Source organism: Amphibalanus amphitrite, unplaced genomic scaffold (genome assembly GCF_019059575.1).
Source record: "Amphibalanus amphitrite isolate SeventyFive unplaced genomic scaffold, NRLGWU_Aamphi_draft 000614F_arrow, whole genome shotgun sequence".
NCBI classification, from domain to species: Eukaryota; Metazoa; Arthropoda; class Thecostraca; order Balanomorpha; family Balanidae; genus Amphibalanus; species Amphibalanus amphitrite.
In genome coordinates, this window is record NW_024882108.1 from 12,205 (window position 1) to 32,839 (window position 20,635).

The window sequence follows — 20,635 nt, forward strand, 5'->3', positions numbered from 1 at the left end:
GTCAAATCAGACCGAATATGACGCTTGTTTTGGCTTTAAATTGAGTCGCCTATAGATGTTTGCCTATACGTTGCCATTTTCAAAGGACGGTTTTGCAAAGTGGTGGCAAAACGCTCAACGCCTGTCCTCCAGGGGGACAGGTTATGACTACCGCAATAGCCGTTCGTGCCCAACTACGATGCCTTACTGCACTTGTAACGCCAACACTGCGATCAGCTTAAGAGCACTTGCAGCAGTTATTACGAGCGAGCGAGCGCAGCGAGCGAAGTGAGTCTTTTCAATATAACGGAAAAATCTCAGTATGAGCGGCCCGGCCCGGCCCGGCCCGGCCCGGCCTGTAACGCTTTTGAGAGGCTTATATCTCAGCAACCGCTGGACCGATTGGCCTGCGGTCTTTTTTGTTGGGTAGCCCCATCCCTTCTACCCCGTAATTGACTACTTTTGATACAGCTCAGTGACCGTCGTGGCACGTGCCACGTGAAAAGCCAAGGGTGTTCAAGCTGTTTTGCAAAAGTAGTGATTTTGAGAGGCTCATATCTCAGCAGCCGCTTGGGCGATTGACTTGCGGTAATTTTTGTAGGGTAGCAGCATCCCTTCTTCCCAAAATAGGATACTCTCGATGTATGTGGGTCACCCCCAATGCACGTGCAAAATACAACAATAAGAGGTGCCAAATTTGTTCCCATTTCAGTAACTCGGTAATTACTGGGGCGATTTCGCTGAAACTTGGCATACAGGTAGGCACCCACCAGGCAATGCATTCCCATGTGTTGCGGTTGGGGTGCTACTGCACGTGCGCACGTGCAGGGGGCGTTTCCAGATCTCGAGAACGGCTGGGCCGATTGCGCTCAAATTTGGTACACGGTTGGGGACCAGTTAGTAGGGTGCAATGCAAAAGTCATTTTGGACCCCGTTTGCACGTGCGCACGTGCAGAATGCTGCTTCCAGATCTCAGGAACGGCTGGGCCGATTGCGTTCAAATTTGGCACACCGCTAGCGACCGGTTAGAAGGGTGCTTTGCACAAGCCCGTTGGAAGTACCCTCTCGCCCCTCCGCACGTGCAGGGCTCACTATCTCGTACATAAAATAAACCATATAACACCGCAATAATACGATACTGAAACGAATTAGCTTTGGCATTGAACGTATGATGTCTCCGCAGTTCAACCGGTATTATAAAAATGTGGAAAAATCTGTGGCTGTGGAGCAATGCGAACGAAGACATGCAACCTTGAGTTACAAATATTTCCACAGGAATTTAACAAACCATGTTTCTGCAAGGAAAAAGGCTGCCGATGTATAACAAACACACAGTGCCGAGTGCATCCTCACAAAATATCCTAAATTCTTGCCATGCCTCATTCCCAATCACCACGGGACAAGCGCAACAAGCACAAGTTACAAGTAAGTAAGACAAATATGTAAGTAGAGACGCGGGACAAGAAAGTCAAAGAAAACACGAGTGGATGTGGACTATTATAGAGTTCAGTGATGTGGACGCTATGGTTCCGGGGCGTTTGTCTGTTTACCGGGGACTCGGGGCGCGTTCCGGGACGTTAATTCGTGACTCTCACGGCTGCAATTATGAATGAAGCTTATGGGAAAGCGAGAAGAACGAGTTCTAACGCTTTCATGCAAGTCGCGTCTCAGTTATTCCCAGCGGACATCGCAAGGAAAGATCCATCCCGCCAGTGCCAAGGTGCGCCAGCTTTCTCACAAATTACCACTTAAGACGAGAGGGATGGAAAAAACACTGGGGTAACTTTTCTCGACAGTTGCGGAGCGCTTGCGATTGTTTTATTTACCCCACGGATATAACGAAAGAGATCAACACCTACAGAGATGGATAAACAATGCAATGCAAACGAACTGCTACTTGAAATTTTCAGTGAACGCTCAGAAAGGATAGAGCAGCAGCTATACGAAAAATCAGGCTTCTAGCTTTAAAAATGTTCAGTGCAGAACAGAAAAAAACTACCTGGGGGGTTGCACCCCCCCCCCATGTACTGGCGAGGGTTAATGAAACAATCAGCATAACAAATTAATGTCCCATGGCCTGCATTAATATTTTACGACTCAAGGCCCGATTGCAGTTACTCCGAGGAAATTTCCCGAAGAGCGAGGAAGTTCAAAATATAAAACTGTTCTAAGTGTTCCAGTTTTATATTTTGGAATGGAAAAAACTCAAATTTGACTCAGATGCCTCAGAGGGATGGGATCGAACGGATAATGTCTGTTTACCCAACGTATAGGGGACGGGTACCGACTACCGAAGCAATGTCTGTGTGCATTGTGAGCATTGTGAAATGTTTAGGAGCAAAGCAATTTTCATTACCCTTTCTTTGCACTGCTTCTTCACCTTCACCTAGTTCATGTAGCCATATCAAGGCAGGTGATGATGACTCGGTCAGAATCACCGGCCACCGCCCACCCATAGGCAGTCGGGACGAACGAGACGACGGTCGGCAGAGATGGCGGACGTCTGGTGTAGGTGTGTGACGTCACATTTCCCGGGCCCGAGTGACGGTGTGACGTCACCGTCCGGGGGCCGTCCCGGTCCCTCCCCGCGGCCGGCGGCAGCCTGTGAGGGCGCGCGCCGACCCGCCCTCCCCGGCGGCTCCACCCAACCGGCGCCGATGGGCCGTCCGATGGCCGTCGAGGGTGTAGCTAACGGCGCGCATTCAGTAGCTGCCCATACCGCGCGGCGGCCTGGGTCGCCGGCCGGCCGGCAGGGGGCGGGCCGCCGCGCCGGCCGCCGCGCCGCCGGGGCGGTGCGAAGGCGGCTCGGGCGGGGTCGGGGCGGGACGCCGGACCGCCGCAGACATGGCCGCCGCCCAGTCACCCACGCCGGTCGGTGGCCATCAGGGGAGTGGAGCCGGCCGGCTCTCGGAGAATTACAGAGAAACTCACCGGCCCGTCTGCCTGTCCGCCGGCACGGCGCCGCCCCAAAGCGCCGGCGGCAAATTAAAGTGAGGTGACGATTCCGCGCTCTGAAAACCCTTCCAAGTGGGGAGGGCGGCACTCCTCGGTACTCACTGAAGTCGATCAGGAGACGGCCGTAGCCCTGGCGCTGGTACGGCGGCAGCGTCATGATGCACGACACGTTGTAGTTGAGGAACGAGTTCTTCTCCTGCCAACAGACGGGGCACGGGACGGTGAGCAGGCGACCGGTGACTGCAATATTTACACCAGTAGTGGGCTGCGAACATCAAGACAAGTATGACAATTCGAAATCTGAAAACGTATCCAACTGCCCCCCCCCCCCACACACACACAAAGTGACACACAAACATACACACAAGTAGCACTAATTCTATCACGACTGACTGATAGATATCGATAGCCAGAAGTGAGCGGGTTAGTCCCCGACTTCCCCTGTTATCAAACAAACCGGGGCCTCCGCACACAACGTGTCAACGGTCGCTAGCCGATCGACTGCAGCCGGTCGGGTCTGCTTAGATCATCCACTCAGCATACATCCCTAAAAGCGGACTTTTCGACCCTTGCCTTTAGTCTCTAGACGCGATCCCGAACGCCTTAAAGTAGAGGACGTTTGACAAAGAGTGCATCGACTGTTTCGATAAACGGAGAAATAACATAAGCAAATAAAGCCTCCTGCTTCTGAGAAATGGCCTCTGAGCTGAGAGGCCCACTGATGGGCTTCGAGGAAAGGTCAAAGGCTAACCCCAGAGTGCAGAGCGAACCACAGGTACGGTGATCAACCATATCAGTCACAAGAGGATATCCCATATCATCGAAACTCCTATCGAAAATCACATATCATCGAAATGTACACATCAACTGAGTGTACATTTTGCGAACTGCGATGCACGTTAAAGGTAGTGTGCCAGCTTTCTTGGACCGTATGGAGTTAATGGCCCAGATAAGGAGAACCGGATTTTTAGAACTTATCCATACCTTCAAAACTCATGGAAACGTCTTAAATTCTTCAAATTTTGAGTACCCCAGTGCGAAATTCGCCCCGACGGGTTGTCGGTCGTACCCCAACCACATTTCACACCACTATGAACAATAAATGCACACACTGAAATCGCTATTACCGATATGCTCATCCAATCAAGTTTCGATAAACCCGTTCATCATCAGCTCCTGCGGTTTCGAACACGCCTGTTAGGTGGCTTCTGATGCTCGTCGAGGTCGGAATTTCCAAATACGCGTGGTGCGTCGGGCCGCGCGCTCTGACTTCGGCCAAGAAAAATGCGTCAGCTGATCATTGTCATTTCTGCCACTTGCGTGTGGTGAAATGGGGTCATAACTTATAAGACGGCTTTTTCATATCAATTATTTTACATAAAATCATATTTCAAACCATAAATAATGTTCGACAGCCAAATAAAAGAAACAATACCAATACGGGCTTACAGTTTAAGGCTCGACATTGTGTTGTCTACGATTAGACAGCTAATAACTCATTCCCGTACGTCGTATGGTCGTAACACTATAATGACCTTTGCTTATTGTCACAAGTGCGCCGCATTCGCGATTGTTGCCCGACGCCTGTTTGCAGGTGAGCCCACTACAGTTGTTATACATATCTAAAAACCGAAAAACTTTTAGGCGAAAAAGGCTCCAGGCCCATTTTTGATTTTTTTTTTTGCGATATTAGGTAAAAACAGAAGCTTCTTATCCTAGGAAAAATAAAATGGGAAATCTTTCAAAGGTGGCACACTACCTTTAAATAATGCACATTGCAAAATTAGGTGTTCACTAAAAATTGACACAAACTTTGAACAGCTGCACACCAATAGTGAAACAAGCTATTACGTTGCAATTTAGGATATAGATAAATTGAACAAATATCATCATATCGAGTATCAAATTTCACGAAGTTCACGAAAACAGTTGCGTTGGAAGTCATTTTAGATGAGGACCACCGAAAGACCATTGGGAGGCTTTTCCCAAATCATGCGTCAATGGGAGAGTCTCGTACGTACAAATGCATAATAAAAGATTAGAATGTCGATCTTAGTCGCCTACTGTATGATGAAAAGGAAGTACTAGTGGGAGTATATAGTCAGAAAAACCTGAAGTGGTGTAAACGTGAAGACATTGGCCTAAAGAAAGGTCGGGTACCCGAAAATGCACGTGGAGGGCTTTTTGGGACCTCACGGTGCAACGCTGTTGATCAGTAAGGAATTAGCTGTGCCCAAGGCGCTGTGCCTAAGCGGAGACGATATTTCCACCTGAGGGTGGGATGAGTTACAAACGGCGGAAATGATTTATCGAATCGACCGGGAACTACATAAAGCAATAGAGGCAAATATGCAATTAAATGTCATACAAAAGATCAACTGAAAGCTTGTTACCGCCATAAATTGGCCAAAGGCACGGCCCAACCGTGCCAGAGCCTTTGACGACGCTTCCAAACAAACGTCCAAAAAAGGACCGATAGCAATCAAACAAATCTGTTAACGCTCTACAGCTTGAAGCAGATACAATACGCAGTGGAATGATAACTCGTTTGTTTGAATCTATACATTTTTACCGAAGGTACAGCCCGCTAAACTTTGTCTCAATTTTTAGTGAACACATATTGAGTAGTTGATACGCAGGGGCTCAATGATAATTATTAATATGTTTTACGAACGTGTACAAAACATCAGAAATCCATAACGCTCTACATGATGACAATCCTAATCCATCAATCAAAGGGTGGGAAACAATTCTGAAAACGTGGTTGCCCAGTCTGAACCTCGCATAACTTGAACTCGGCCTAGACCATTAATGAACAGCATTCAAGTATGGTTGGTCCTGGGCCTGGTCTAAGGCATATGAATACTTGAACAAAGCAGATTCCCGATACCAGGGTTCAGTTGTCACATGAAAAGCAAGCCTCCATTAAAAGTCGCAGGGCTCCTAATGGAAATAAAGGATAATGATACGACATCGCGGAGCCGGAGCAAGCTGTCCACCTCAGTAAAGAGCAGCTGTGGTGGACCGGACACTACAAGCGGCATCGAGCCGAACTGCGCCGCGCAGAGCCAGCCGGCTGGACATTTCAAACACCTGCTGGACCTGCTGCGAACATAATCGTATGAATGGAATGGGCCTTTTCAATCAAATGTTAAGCCGATGTCTTTGAAAAGACGTGCCACTTTCAGCCGCCATATGTTTATGCAACGAGTAATCATATCGGACATTGGTCACAATAACATGACATGACATGACATGACATGACACGACATGACAAATCGGCGTCATTACGTGTATGTTGGCGTGTATGACATGTGAAGTTGAGAACGTGCCTGAATCCTAATCAAATCAAATTCTTAAAAAAGCACATTGGAAACAATCGACATTTCGCTTGTTTGATGCTCCTTTCCGAGCGTGCTCGGCGGATACCGGAGATCAATAGCCAACCTCCGGTCAGCGATCATTGGTAAACGGTCAGCGGTCGGTTAGTCGTCGGTTAGTCGTCGGTCAGCGGTCGGTCAGTCGACGGTCAGCGGTCGGTCGGTCGACGGTCAGCGGTCGGTCGGTGACCGGAGATCGGCTTATCGGTCGGTCTTGGTCAGTCATTGGTCGGGGTCGGTTAGTGGTAGGTCTTTGGTCGCCGGTCAGTGACCGCTCATTGGTCGGTCGGTGGGTCGGTCGGTCTGTTCGTCGGTCAATGGTCGGGAGAGGGACAGCTGGCCAGCCGGCCGGGACGGCGCAGCTGACCGCGCCGGGCCGCGAGTTACCTAAGTGTGGAACTGTACGTCGACGTGCCGGCCGGATGACGTCACACCACGGCCAGTGCCGGCGCGGCGGCAGACTGGTCGAGATTGGCATGGTCTTTACTTGGCGAAGAGGCATCGGACGCCAAACTTCTGCTGCAGCTAGTTAATTGCGTTTGATTTTAGCGCCTTGTGTTTCTTTCATGTGTATCAGCTATCAAGTCCTTCAAATACCTGTAGGTGCGTGTACCTACATTTAGTGTATGCTATGCTATGTGGATTGAGAATTGGGGGGCACATCTGACACGCTGCTCAATGGATTCTGCCATTGCTTGGTTGATTATGGCTATGTGTCTTCGCGCAAACCATTGAAAGGGAGGACGTCATTTTTAAAGGTTGTTAGGTGCACTCAAACGTTCAAGGATAAGCAATTGCTGTCTGCTCATTGAATTTCTGGCGAGTGGTGGTAGAACGTTCTGTTCACAAATGAGTACCTACCTACCTAGTACCTACCCAGTGGCAAATAACTGGGTCGCGGTTAAAAGGCATGATTCACGAAGTCCCTAATCTTTTATTAGATTTAAGCCCTGAAAAGTGCAACATTTGCGTCTTTTTGCGTTGTATCGGTTAGCAAATGAGAAAATCTGCATCTTCTCGACAGCCCTCTATTCAGCAAACCTTTTCCACATCGCATCACTCCCGAACATAATTTTCAAACATGGGTATCCTCCCCACAAAAAAACTGAAGCAGTTTCCTTCAGCTCCAATGCGCCGTTCGCCCAGGGAGACGGGAATGTTATATTCTCGGCGGCCCAGTCTGCATTCTGCAGCACACTCAAACTTGGCGGACCCCCCAGCGCATGACTGCACGATTCGTATTGTTGTAAGTTACAGCGAATGAATTCAGATGTTTCGGACTAATAAACAGGCGGCGCAGCACAGTGCCTCTTATGAATTAGTGGCGAATGCACTATGCCAGGGCCTCGGCTAAGGAATTTTGACTACTGGGGCAAATCGTTAACGTGTGTTGGCGCCCTGCTGGTGGGGGGGGGGGGGGGGTGTTTGAACACCTGCGGTTTTTCCTGTGTTTTTTTTTTTCGCGGATATCTCAAAAACGGCGGCGCTCCATCATCCAACAATTCTACACGTGTTGTAAAAATTTCAGACCAAGGTCATTCAAGATCAGGTCACCAGGTCACTTCAAGTGACCTCACCTCATAAAATGTTTCAATGTAGGTATGCCGTAGCTACACCGAGTGACCGATCACTTTGAAACTTTCAGCGATTGATAGGGCAACAGCATGTACAAAATTTATATCTCGGAATTTTCATATCGGTGACCTAAGGTCAGCTCAATTTTGCGACCTCTATTAGAAGTCAATGGAAGAAAATTCAAAACCACCTCTTTTGGACGAAAGTCATTCTAAAGACACCGTACAAGACTTTGACACACTGAACATGAAAATAGCACCCGTGACCCTTACTTATGCCCCTGAGGTAATCTCAGTTCACGAATGGTATCTAACGGTTTTTCGCGAATAACTTTTGAAAGATGCATGCTAGAGCGATGAAAATACCTTAGTTGTGTTTGGCTCGACGATCAGATCGACTGATATGCAACATGACAATTTCCGGTCAGATCATGACCTTGACCTGAGGTCGAATTTTTAAGTTGACCTTCAAGGTCAAATTGTAGCTAATTTGATGCGTCTTGACGAGAGGAACACGATGTCGGTAAAAGAAAGCTCGTGCAAGGCACGAGTCAAAAGTTATTGCAGAAAAACTGTTCCCAAAAAATCGTCTATTTTGGTAGTTTTTGCCCCTTGCAGGCAATACCGTTGACGTTAGGTCAAATCTAAGAGAAATAATTCAAGGTAAGTACGTTTTTCGGCTACTAGTCGTGTATTGTTTCATGCTAATATGGCTATCAAATGCGCTTTTCCGCGGTGCTGTAGCTGTAATTGATTCCCGAGTTATGCGTCGGCATTTTGTAAACTGTCGATATTCGACCTGAAAATAGGCGAAATTTGGCCTTCACCATGACCTGACCTTTGACCTGACCAAAAAAGCGGCCGAGGTAATTTCGTCATTATTTTTGACGCTCTTTCGAACGTAGATGGATTATGGGGTGCAAAAAGATATGTTTGCCAATGCACACCTATGTTTTTGGATTGAAATTGAGGGTGCAGCTGCACACCGTGCACTCCCTCTTCCGCCGCCACTGATTTCTTGCCACAAACGTCTTCAACCGCTCCCGAATGAAAGAATGTACGTTAATGTTGATATATTCTCATTTTGTGGAGGTTGGGCAAGGCCTGACCACTACTGGGGCATTCCTCGACTCTACTGGGGCATTTGCCCCAGTAGTTAACATGTTAGCCGAGGCCCTGCACTATGCAGAGAAGAAACAGATTGAGCAGATGCCCAACCACACTGAATTAACAACTTAACATTACGCTTTACATTTTCATTAGTGCATTCATGGAAACAAACGACTTGCGACCCTTCCGCCTTACATACTCGTAACTCGGCAGAATACCCCTGCCTAAGCAGTAAACATTTAACAATTAATTACTCAGCTATGCACAGCACAGGCTCATAATTCACTGCTGAACTCCTTTCTCCCTATCATCTTTTTGGGACCGTCAATCACTGGCGGATCCAGGGGGGGGGGGCCACCTGGGCCATGGCCCCCCCCAAAAGCCTGAAAGGGGGGACCAACATATCTTTTGGCCCCCCCAAAACGCTTGGAGAAAAATTAATGTGAGAAGGTTGCGTAGTAGATACCTACTAGAATCAGCAGCGTGATTCAATAGCGTAGAGAAAGTCAGGGGCGCGGGAACTACTTTCAGACTGGGGGAGCACACCATAATAGAGATCAACCTAGGGTCCCCCCAAATCTAGTTTTCTCACCGGTTTTAGGCCACTTATTTTTCATCCCTTGGCTTTTTCAACAAAAAAAAGAAACAGTTGCAAAAAAGGACGGTATTCCGTTTGAAAGTTGTGGGGGCACCGCCCCCACTGGCGGATTGAAGGGGGCCACCGTGGCCATGGGCCCAAAAAGCCTGAAAGAGGGGGCCAACATATCTTTTGGCCCCCCAAAACGCTCGAAGAAAAATTAATGTGAGAAGGTTGTGTAGTAGATACTTACTAGAATCAGCAGCGTGATTCAATAGCGTAGAGAAAACCCAGGGGCGCGGGAACTACTTTTAGACGGGGGGGGGGGGAGGAGGTCACACCATGATAGAGATCAACCTAGGATCCCCCAAATATAGTTTTCTCGCCGGTTTTAGGCCACTTATTTTTCATCCCTTGGCTTTTTCAACAAAAAAAGAAAACATTTGCAAAAAGGAGCGGTATTCTGTCTGAAAGTTGTGGGGGCACCGCCCGCACGGCCCCAGAGTTGGGGGGGGGGGGGGCAAGCTGCCACCACTGCCCCCTCCCCCCGGTTCCCGCGCCTATGGAGAAACTACCGGGTTTACTAGCTTCCTTCATAAAGTGTCGTCATGTCTTATCGTCACCCGAGAAGGTCTTATTGCATAAATATCGATTGAGCTGTCAAGTTAACAAACTTGCTGTGGCAGCCTGACCTGACATGACCCGGCAACTTTTCATTCACGGAATATGCGCAGTAAATTTTTTAGGAAAACTCACTGAGTTTTCGTTGAAAAAACTTGTTTTGTTTCGTAATTGTACAAGAAGCATATGAGGGACCTTTTTGTCCCTTCCTGCGAAACGGTAAAAGACTTATTTCGGTCACAGCTCAGGCCAATCTCTAAGGGTCAGTGGGGTCACTTATTTCTTAAAAGGGTCCTTACGGCACCCAAGGACCAATTCCGGCTTTTGAGTGCGCCACATCAGCATTTGATGCTACGACAGATGTCGAAATCTGAATATATGTTACAGGCCGTATGAAAATTCGGTCCGTTTGCAAACGGCCTGGCCCAGTCAGGCCATATGAAACTACCTGAAAACACCGGCCGTTTGCAAACTATGACCTGAAATATCAGACCGTTTGAAAACGACCTAGTTAGTTTCGGCCTAGCGGATCCAGGGGGGCCACGGGGTCATGCCCCCAAGCCTGAAAGGGGAACAACATATATTTTTTGTCCCCAAAAACACTTAAGAAAAATGAATGTGAGAAGGGCGTAGTAGGTAGAGAGAAAATACCGTATCATTAAAAATCTGTGAGCTTGATAAAAGTGTTGGTCTTGTCTTCACCCAAGAAGTTCTTATTGCACACTTTAACCATGGATGAAAGAACCTTCATCCCCTGGTTCTCCTTCATCCATGCTTTAACTCTCGATCGACGTGAGAAGTTATCGTGTAAGGTATCATGAAGCCGATCGCGACGAAACTTTAGTACCCTCATGGTGACAAAGTCTGAAAATTTCATGACCCTGACCCAAGTGAACTTTGACTTGTGGCCTATTTCTCGAGACTGTTTGGCCATGTTGGAGGCCATGTTTGGCCGGAATAGCGATTCGGCGTATGTCGGCTCACATTATCCGCGCTTTTATAGTCTTTTCGTGGTTTAAAACGCTCAAACATGTGATATGATGTTGCTCCCACGCATTAGGGCGGATGCCAATGTCACCTTACGGTCAAGTCAGGTCATTGACCTTTGATGACCTCGGTGCACTTTTCCGAGTTTAACATGTTTCTAGGATAGTTTCGTTTAGCTGATTTTGAATTTAGCATTTTGCAGCCATTTGAACATTTACGAAGTAGTTTTGATGCCTTCGTATCATGTTACGTAGCTGCCAGTGGTAGTGGACACCTGCTATACGGACGCCCATAAGTACTCCTACTGGTTGATCTGACCTGACCTGCCCCGACATGGTCTAAACGCATGAAGACATTATCTATGATCCAAACTAACATGAAATTTGTGATCAGCACAAAAAAAAACGTATTACAGCCTTACTTTAGGAGGTTCTGACAGGTCCTGATTTTCCCGTCTTTTGGGTCTGTGACCTGACCTGGGCGGTGTTTCACGGCACGCTGCCAGCCGCTGCCAGCGCTGATGGCACTTTTGGTTTCAATGGAGACATCAACAAGCCTATACCCACAACACTACCGAAGGCTGACCTTAGCTCGCGGAATGCGCTGTCAGCGGCTGTCAGCACGACCGTGAAACACCGCCCTGGAAGGTCAACCAATGACCAAGGACCTTAAAATCGGGTATCATCGGCTTCGTCTCGTCACTCACGGGCAACACGCCTGTTTTTTTCCGCGAGCTCTAGCTTAATCAGGGGCCGAACGGCAGGGGGTCCAACCGACACCTCCCAGCCCGCGAAGGCTGCGCCACGCACCGACCCGGAGCGGGCTAATTGGTCGACAAAAGCAATTTGAAGTGTTTTCAAAGTAATATTTAGGCTCGGTTGGGTGGGCTACCATTTCTATTTTTTTTATTGTTAGTTTAAAAAAAATATCGTTTCAGGGCTGTGACGAAAAAATAAGTGGCCTAAATCCGATGAGAAAACAGGATTTGGGGGTACCCTAGGTTTGGTTACTTGCAGGAGTTGCCCCCCCCCAAAACGCAAGTCTGGATCCGCCAGTGCCGTCAATCGCCATCTGAGCTGTCCACTGTCCAGCGAATAAACCGCACTTCTCCAGTTCTCCGGCAGGGGCTTCCAAACTCAGGCGAACTCGCCGAAGTTTCGCGATTCAATGCACAGGATCTGTACATTTGAGTTTGAGAGCCTCTGGACTGGCTCGGCGCGCCTGCGCTGCGCCGTTGGTCCAGCCGAGTACGTGAGTGACGTCATGCTATAAGCGTCAGCCCCCGACCAAAGTCACCAATCAGAGCCCTAGAATCGACGGGTGAGTAAATACAGTTCCACACTTGGGTAACTCGCCGCCGGGCCACGCGCCGCCCGGCCGCGAGTTACCTAAGTGTGGAACTACAAGTCGATTCTAGGGCTCTGATTGGTGACTTTGGTCGGGGGATGACGCTTATAGCATGACGTCACTCGCGTACTTGGCCGGACCAACGGCGCAGCGCAGGCGCGCCGAGCCAACCCAGAGGCTCTCAAACTCAACTGTACAGATCCTGCGCATTGAATGGCGAAACTTCGGCGAGTTTGCTTGAGTTTGGAAGCCCCTGCCAGAGGACTGGAGACGGCCGGATTATTTGCTGGACAGTGGGCAGCGCAGATGGCGATTGACGGTGCCAAAAAGATGATAGGGGAAAAGGAGTTGAGACTTTAGCAGTGAATTATAAGCCTGTTGCATAGCTGAGTGTTAAATTGTAAAATACTAAGGGTTTGAAGAGATGCAGTGTAGTTTAGCCGACTCAGGGGCATTCTGCCGAGTTATGTAAGGCGGAAGGGTCGCAACTCGCAAGTCGTTTGTTTCCATGATTGCCTAATTAAAATGTAAAGCGTATCTAATGTTTAGTTGATAATACAGCGAGGTTGGGCATCTGCTCAATCCATTTCTTCTCTGCAATAGTGCATTCGCCACTGTAATTCATTGTAAGAGGCACTGGGCTGCGCCGCCTGTTAATTATTCCGAAACCACCAGTGAATTCATTTGCTGTCGTCACAGTCACTCACAACAATACGAATCGTTCAGTCGTGCGCTGGGGTCCGCCAAGTTTAATTGTGCTGCAGAATGCAGACTGGACCGCCGAGAATATAACACTTCCGTCTCCCTGGGCGAGCGGCGCATTGGAGCCGAAGGAAACTGCTTCAGTTTTTTTTTGTGGGGAGGATACCCATGTTTGAAAATTATGTTATGGAATGGTGTGATAAGGAAAAGGACGGTTTCTTGAATTGAGGGCTGTGGAGAAGAGGCAGATTTTCTCATTTGCTACCCGATGCAACGCGAAAAGACGCAAATGTTGCACATTGGGCTTAATAAGTCTAATAAAAGATAAGGGACTTCGTGAATCATGCCTAATTGACCGCGACCAAGTTATTTGCCAATGCAGGTAGGCACTAGGTAGGTAGATACTCATTTGTGAACAGAACGTTCCACCACCCCTCGCCAGAAATTCAATCAGCAGTTGCTTATTAAAACGTTTGAGTGCACCTGACAACCTTTAAAAATGACGTCCTCCCTTTCAATGGTTCGTGCGAAGACACAAAGCCAGAATCAGCCAAGCAATATCGGAATCCATTGCGCAGTGTGTCGGATGTGCCCCCAGTTTTCAATCCACATAGCATAGCACACACTGCTAAATGCAGGTACGCTCACCTACACATTAGGTATTCGAAGGACTTAATAGCTCATACACATGGAAGAAACACATGAAATGTGATTTATAGCTGCAGCAGAAGTTTGGCGTCCGATGCCTCTTCGCCAAGTTAAGACCATGCCAATCTCGGCCAGTCTGCCGCTGCGCCGGCACTGGCCGTGGTGTGACGTCATCCGGCCGGCTCGGCGCTGGGTAGTTCCACACTTAGGTAACTCGCCGCCCGGCCAGGACCATTATTCAATTTGGACCCGGGCACCGATGGTTTCCATGGCAACGCGTCCCGTCAGTCAGCTGATAGCGCTGGGAACGGCCGGCGGCGGCGGCGGGCGCTCAAACCGAGCCGTTGACGCCTGACGGACAGCAGATGGGATGGTATACTGGACACTGGAGCTCACTCGACTGCAGGCTCAGTGATCCATCCAGCTTTCTCGCTGATGAAGCCGAAGGCTCAGGCTAGGATGAGCACTGAACATCATGAGACCAGACAACAAGGATGAGCAAACAAGGATGAGACAAAATTAGGTACCTAAATTTCAATATTATTTAAGTTAACATAATTTTATCCTGGTGTTTGGTACAAAACAAAGATATGATCAATAACATAACGTTGTATTTTGATACATTTTGAGACCGCAAAAAAAAATGGGATTAGCTTTAGCCATAAGGCTAAAGTCACATTATTTTCACTATTTTTCATCATCATCAAATATGCGTTCTTTTAAATAAAATATATTTAAAGTTTCGTGTTTTTGATCCATTATTTCAATTTAGAACAAAATAAAGCAATAAATGACAGAATGAATAGAGAAACAATTTTGTTGAGAAGCAAGCCTTCACCTACATCAGAAGGAATTTCCCAATGTCATCTCGAGAAACGAATTCAATACATCCTGTTCAGGGCAGGAACGTTCAGGGGTCGCCCGTTGGACTTTACACAAAACACATATCGAAATCACAGCCATGGCCATAGTCGTGCCCGGCCAACTTTATTTGTCATCCGACTCCCCGCATCGTTACAGAACTTTGGCGTCTACGGAGCACCCTCACAGGGCGGCGTAGAGACTGGAGAGCCCTCACAGGGCGGCCGAGTTGTTGACTCCCGGCCGACCCCCGAGGCGGGGATGGCGCCGGCGTCTCCGTCGTCAACAACCGGGCCGGACGCCCCCCCCCCCCCCCCGGCCCGATCTGCCCTCGCAGCATGCGTGCTGGGGCCGGCGCCCGCGGGCCGCGGTCCGTCTAGCAGTGCCCCGGTCTGCGGCCCCTCGCCCCTCCCCTCCCCGCCGGCCGGCCGGAGCGCCGGTGAACGGTCACGTGACGGCGGTCGGGCCGGCGAGCAAACAGGGGCGCTCTCCGGGGGCGGCGGCCGGCCGCATAGCAACAAGTGAAAGGGTTGGCCGGCGGCAGAGGGTCCGCCGGGTCCGTCTGCCCGGGCCCGGCGCCGCCGTCGGGCCCGGCGCCGCCGTCGGGCCCGCGCCGGTCGGACGTCGGAAGGCTCTGGAACCAGGCTCGGCTCGCAGAAGGACGGGGCGTCGCACTGTCAGGAATTTGACCAACGAGCTGTAACCAGGCTCGGGCAAACGGCTTGGAAATCACAGACCGAATAATATTTCGTAATTCGTAAATGATGTATTCGTTTTCGTAAACATCATCAGTTTAAATCTCTGCCGAAACCGAGATAACCTTTCACGAAACCGTAACCTTTCACCAAAATTCACGCATAACTTTGTATATAGTAAAACCGAGATGCGGCAGGAGGGGGGAGGGGGAGGCCAAGAGCATGTGTTGGATGCTGATTGCTGGGCTTTTGCCGGGCATTTTGAGCATTTGAGGACCGACACTGTCACTGAGTAACTGGGTAGTGAGGGATGTTCGATTCCAATGTAGGCCAGACAGCACAAACACTAGAACAGGGTGGGTAATAATCCATTTATTTAGTGTTCGTAAACCTTGATCGTGATCGTGATCGTGTATTTACGAAAATCTCCACACGGTGGCTGTTCCGATTTTCGGGTCATTTTGAACATGTAAACACTGTGAAAAAAATGACTGCGATCTCGTAATATGGAGATAAGTTATTCAAATTCTATAAGTACTTGAATCCGGCAAGACCGTCTCTTACATCTCGAGCATTTATTTAAAATAAATAATAACTTCAAAGTTGGTGTCAGATACACTAGTGTAACAATACAAGATGTTTGATGTAACACTCATCTGGACAACTGCGCACTTGCATGTCAGAGGTCATGGCCAGAACTCGAGTCTCCGTTATCTGGTCCGGCCGGAGCTGCCTCAGCGCCCCAGTCCGTGTCCTGTCGCCCCAGTACGGGCCCTGTCGCCCCGGTCCGTGTCCTGTCGCCCGAATACGGGTCCTGTCGCCCCAGTACGGGCCCTGTCCTCCGAGCACGGGCCCTGTCGCCAGAGCACGGGTCCTGTGGCCTCAGCAGCTGCGTGGCTGACCGCTGACGTTGTCGCCTGGCTAGCTGAGCCGCCGGTGTCGCTGTCCTGTCTCTGGGTAGGTACGCGTCCTGTCCTGTCCTGTCGGCGCCGTCGGCCCCGGCGCGGCGGGGCGGGGAGGGCGGCACGCGCGTCCGGCCGCCGCGCCGCTCCGCGCGGGTTCATTGTCCCCGGCCGGAGACGCGTGCGGCGTGCGACTGGCTGCCGGGCCGAGGGGAGCGGGGTCGGTGCTCCCAGCCGCCGCCGCCGACCGCTGCCGACACACGCACCATCCGACGGCGGCGGCGGCGGGTGGCAACAGCCAGGCAGCTCCGGCCCGGTCCTCCCTCAGACAGGACAACCAGCTGCGCACCGGCAAACATGCCTGCACTGAGCACTGTGCAGCGTGCAGCATCGCAACCCGATACAGGCATTAGGCAATAACATCCACATTCTGAGCGTTGAGGCTTGTGCGTATCTCGCGAGACACCTAAGGCTGCATGCACAGCTCAAATTGTGTGGCAACGAATCTGAAACTAACGGCACCCTATGTGTAACGGCCTGGATGCTGCTGACGGCGTCGGGTCGGGTCAACTCGTAGCCCGACATCGCTGCCATGTCTTCGCCTGCGTGTCCCCTCCCTGCCGTGTATCTGCCCGCGTGGGCCCCGGCTCATCCCCGCGGCACCGTGTGTCGGCCCCTGGCCCTTCCTTGCCGTGTGTCGGCCCCGGCTCATCCCCGCGGCACCGTGTGTCGGCCCCTGGCCCTTCCTTGCCGTGTGTCGGCCCCGGCTCATCCCCGCGGCACAGTGTGTCGGCCCCTGGCCCTTCCTTGCCGTGTGTCGGCCCCGGCTCATCCCCGCGGCACAGTGTGTCGGCCCCTGGCCCTTCCTTGCCGTGTGTCGGCCCCGGCTCATCCCCGCGGCACAGTGTGTCGGCCCCGGCTCATCCCCGCGGCACAGTGTGTCGGCCCCGGCTCATCCCCGCGGCACAGTGTGTCGGCCCCTGGCCCTTCCTTGCCGTGTGTCGGCCCCGGCTCATCCCCGCGGTACAGTGTGTCGGCCCCTGGCCCTTCCTTGCCGTGTGTCGGCCCCGGCTCATCCCCGCGGCACAGTGTGTCGGCCCCGGCTCATCCCCGCGGCACAGTGTGTCGGCCCCTGGCCCTTCCTTGCCGTGTGTCGGCCCCGGCTCATCCCCGCGGCACCGTGTGTCGGCCCCTGGCCCTTCCTTGCCGTGTGTCGGCCCCGGCTCATCCCCGCGGCACAGTGTGTCGGCCCCTGACCCTTCCTTGCCGTGTGTCGGCCCCGGCTCATCCCCGCGGCACAGTGTGTCGGCCCCTGGCCCTTCCTTGCCGTGTGTCGGCCCCGGCTCATCCCCGCGGCACAGTGTGTCGGCCCCGGCTCATCCCCGCGGCACAGTGTGTCGGCCCCGGCTCATCCCCGCGGCACAGTGTGTCGGCCCCTGGCCCTTCTTTGCCGTGTGTCGGCCCCGGCTCATCCCCGCGGCACAGTGTGTCGGCCCCGGCTCATCCCCGCGGCACAGTGTGTCGGCCCCTGGCCCTTCCTTGCCGTGTGTCGGCCCCGGCTCATCCCCGCGGTACAGTGTGTCGGCCCCTGGCCCTTCCTTGCCGTGTGTCGGCCCCGGCTCATCCCCGCGGCACAGTGTGTCGGCCCCTGGCCCTTCTTTGCCGTGTGTCGGCCCCGGCTCATCCCCGCGACACAGTGTGTCGGCCCGTGGCCCGGGTGGGTTATGTTGCCGTGTGTCGGCCCCGGCCTCCGCGGCACGTCTGCCGCGTCTGCCGCGGCCCGTCCCGGCGCGGCCGGACGCATTGGCCAATAGCCGACATCCGGCGGCGGCGCAGCCACATCCGGTCAGCGGCCGGATGTGGCCCCCATGGCCGGCGCCGCTCAGAACGTGACCATATACCCCGCGGCCAGTGGGCAAGGATAACACGAGACCTTGGGCGCCGGGAGACCACAGACCACAGCCGAAACAGCGCGGAGACGGAGTGCCTGGCAGGCAACACACTAGAACTGGAGCGGAGAGCGTAAGACAAAGTTGAGGTCCATTTCTCGGTGATTTACTGTGAGTTGTGACTATCGCATTCCCAACAACACATGCAGCTGTCAGCTACAGCGTGACAGCCGTCCATGCTACCGCAACTGCTCAGGCGTCAAGTTCCCAGTGATCTGTTCGGTCTTCGGGCGGTTCATTCAGCCCGAAGCGCTCGGTGAAGTCAGTCCAGCTTGGCGGCGAATCGAGCTCAGACGAGCTCAGGCCAACAGACCGAGCCGACAGCCATAGGGACTAGGGAGCAAACCGACCTGATAGACTGGCAGTGCCAGTGGGCCAGGTAGCAAGGGCATCTGGGTGTGCACTGTGTAAGTGTGCCCTGGACACTGGGCAGCATACAGAAGCCCGTCTGCCCCTATACAGCTTGTCGCCGCCATAAACGGCTCCAGCCGAACGGATGCACGAGCCATTCTCGTGAATTCGTGATGATCTACATTTATTCATGAAAAAGAATACATTCTGGGTCTCGATGCAACGACAATCGTTTTCTTTCGTAATTCGTACTATAATGTCTTATTTAATTTCATTTTTTCGCAAATATCGTTAATCGCATGTCGGCTTAAAAAACCGACATTTATGGTCCTCCGGGCCGGATCGTTGGCATTCGTAACGTAACGTATAGCTGCTGTAAGGCAGAGATGAGTAATGGTTTGTGACACTAACGGGCTAGGCCCGCATTAATGCTGAAAATATAACTTACCTATGTGTTAGGTGAATTTTTAAGTGCACTGTGTTACTTAATCATAGTTAACGTAGACATCAGCATCGAAATGAGTGACAGCTTACGGCGTGTTAAAACCCGCTTGATAGACAAGTTCGTTCGAATCTGTGATCGAGCCGAGACGCTTGTGTCTACCGAGGGAAGTGTCACACAACTGAATACGTTTTTGGTAGACATCGGAGAGCTTTTTGAAGAAATCGTTAATATTAACAACGAGATCCCAAGTCACAGTAGAGATTCTGAGGAGCAGGAGCTCCCTACAAACGACATTCAACAACTAAAGGAGCGATGCAAAACGGTATCCGACAAAATAAGACTACATTTGGAGACCCGCTTGAGCGACAATCGTTCGGAGATGAGCTTAAAAACACGCTCAGTCGCACAATCCCAGAGCTCGAATGCGTCTCGAACTTCAACTGCATCGAAAGAAGCGGAGATAAACGCACGACTGCGGCAGATCAAGCTCCGACAGCTCGAACGTCGCCTAGAGAATGAGCGTAAACTAGAACAGCGTCAAGAGGAAGCGTTGCATCATCAGCGTGTGCTGGAGCGCCAGCAACGTGAGCTAAATCGCGCCACACTTCTCGCAGAAGCTCATGACGCCGCTGAGCTGGCGATCATTGAAGCAGAGCTCCGGAAGGCAGCTGAGCACGAACTTGCTTGGAGTCGCGTTGACGACTTTGCTGGTGACACAGCTACAGCAGATCGCCGTCAAGCTTTTGACGCGCCGTCTGATAAACAACCACCGGGTGCGCCTGCCTCTGCGGTACCGCTGAATGACGCCGGCGTGCCGCCTGTCGAGGAGCAGCAGTCACACGTCCCAGGAGGAAGAACACCGAAGCCGATAGGCGTCAGCCACGTGCCTCCGGCCGTCGCTGAAGAATTACCCGCATCGCGAGTAACTTCCTGGATCGCACAAGCCGCTGAGACCGCTGAAAGGCGCCGTGCAGCTGACTCTGCACCGAGCTGCGCTCGACGTAGCGTCCCACAGATTCAGCTGCCCAAATTCAGTGGCAGGCCCATCGAGTGGCCGCAGTGGGCCGGCCTATTCAAAACTCTGATCCATGACCAGCCTGATTTATCAGACGCCGAGAAGCTGGCACATCTTCAATCTTCTGTGACAGGTGTGGCCAAACAGACGATTGAGGGCATGCTTTTCGACGGTGCGCTCTACCCTATAGCATTACAGACACTTATGGACAAATTTGGCCGAGAAGAAGACATCGTGAAGGCCAACCTGTCTGCCGTCTTCGACACCACGCCAATAAGAGACCTCGACTCGACAGCGCTGGCTAAGTTTCATGCTGCTGTTCACTGCGCCGTGACCGTGCTCTCGAACATGGGATTCAATGCGGATTTGGACAGCACGGAAAATCTGCGCCGCGCTGTGCTCAAGCTACCGGTCACATTGATGCAAGCATGAAGCGAGACCGTCATCGAACTCGACCCCAAACGGCCTAATCTGAGAAACTTTGACACCTGGTTGGATAAAAAGGTCCGTGGGCTGGTGTCTGTACCGAAGCAGCGC

General features: G+C 51.6%; 1 protein-coding gene across 1 annotated transcript in view; it reads right to left on the reverse strand.

The window, feature by feature from the left end:
• Positions 1-3,036: 3,036 nt before the first annotated feature.
• The window catches only part of LOC122363308 (histone acetyltransferase KAT7-like), a gene marked incomplete at its 3' end in the record, with an annotated part of 71,786 nt that continues 54,187 nt past the window's right edge, over positions 3,037-20,635 (reverse strand). Inside the window, exon 9 of the mRNA XM_043332429.1 lies at positions 3,037-3,130. Within this exon, the coding sequence (XP_043188364.1) occupies positions 3,037-3,130 (94 nt within the window). The remainder of the gene's footprint in view (positions 3,131-20,635) is intronic.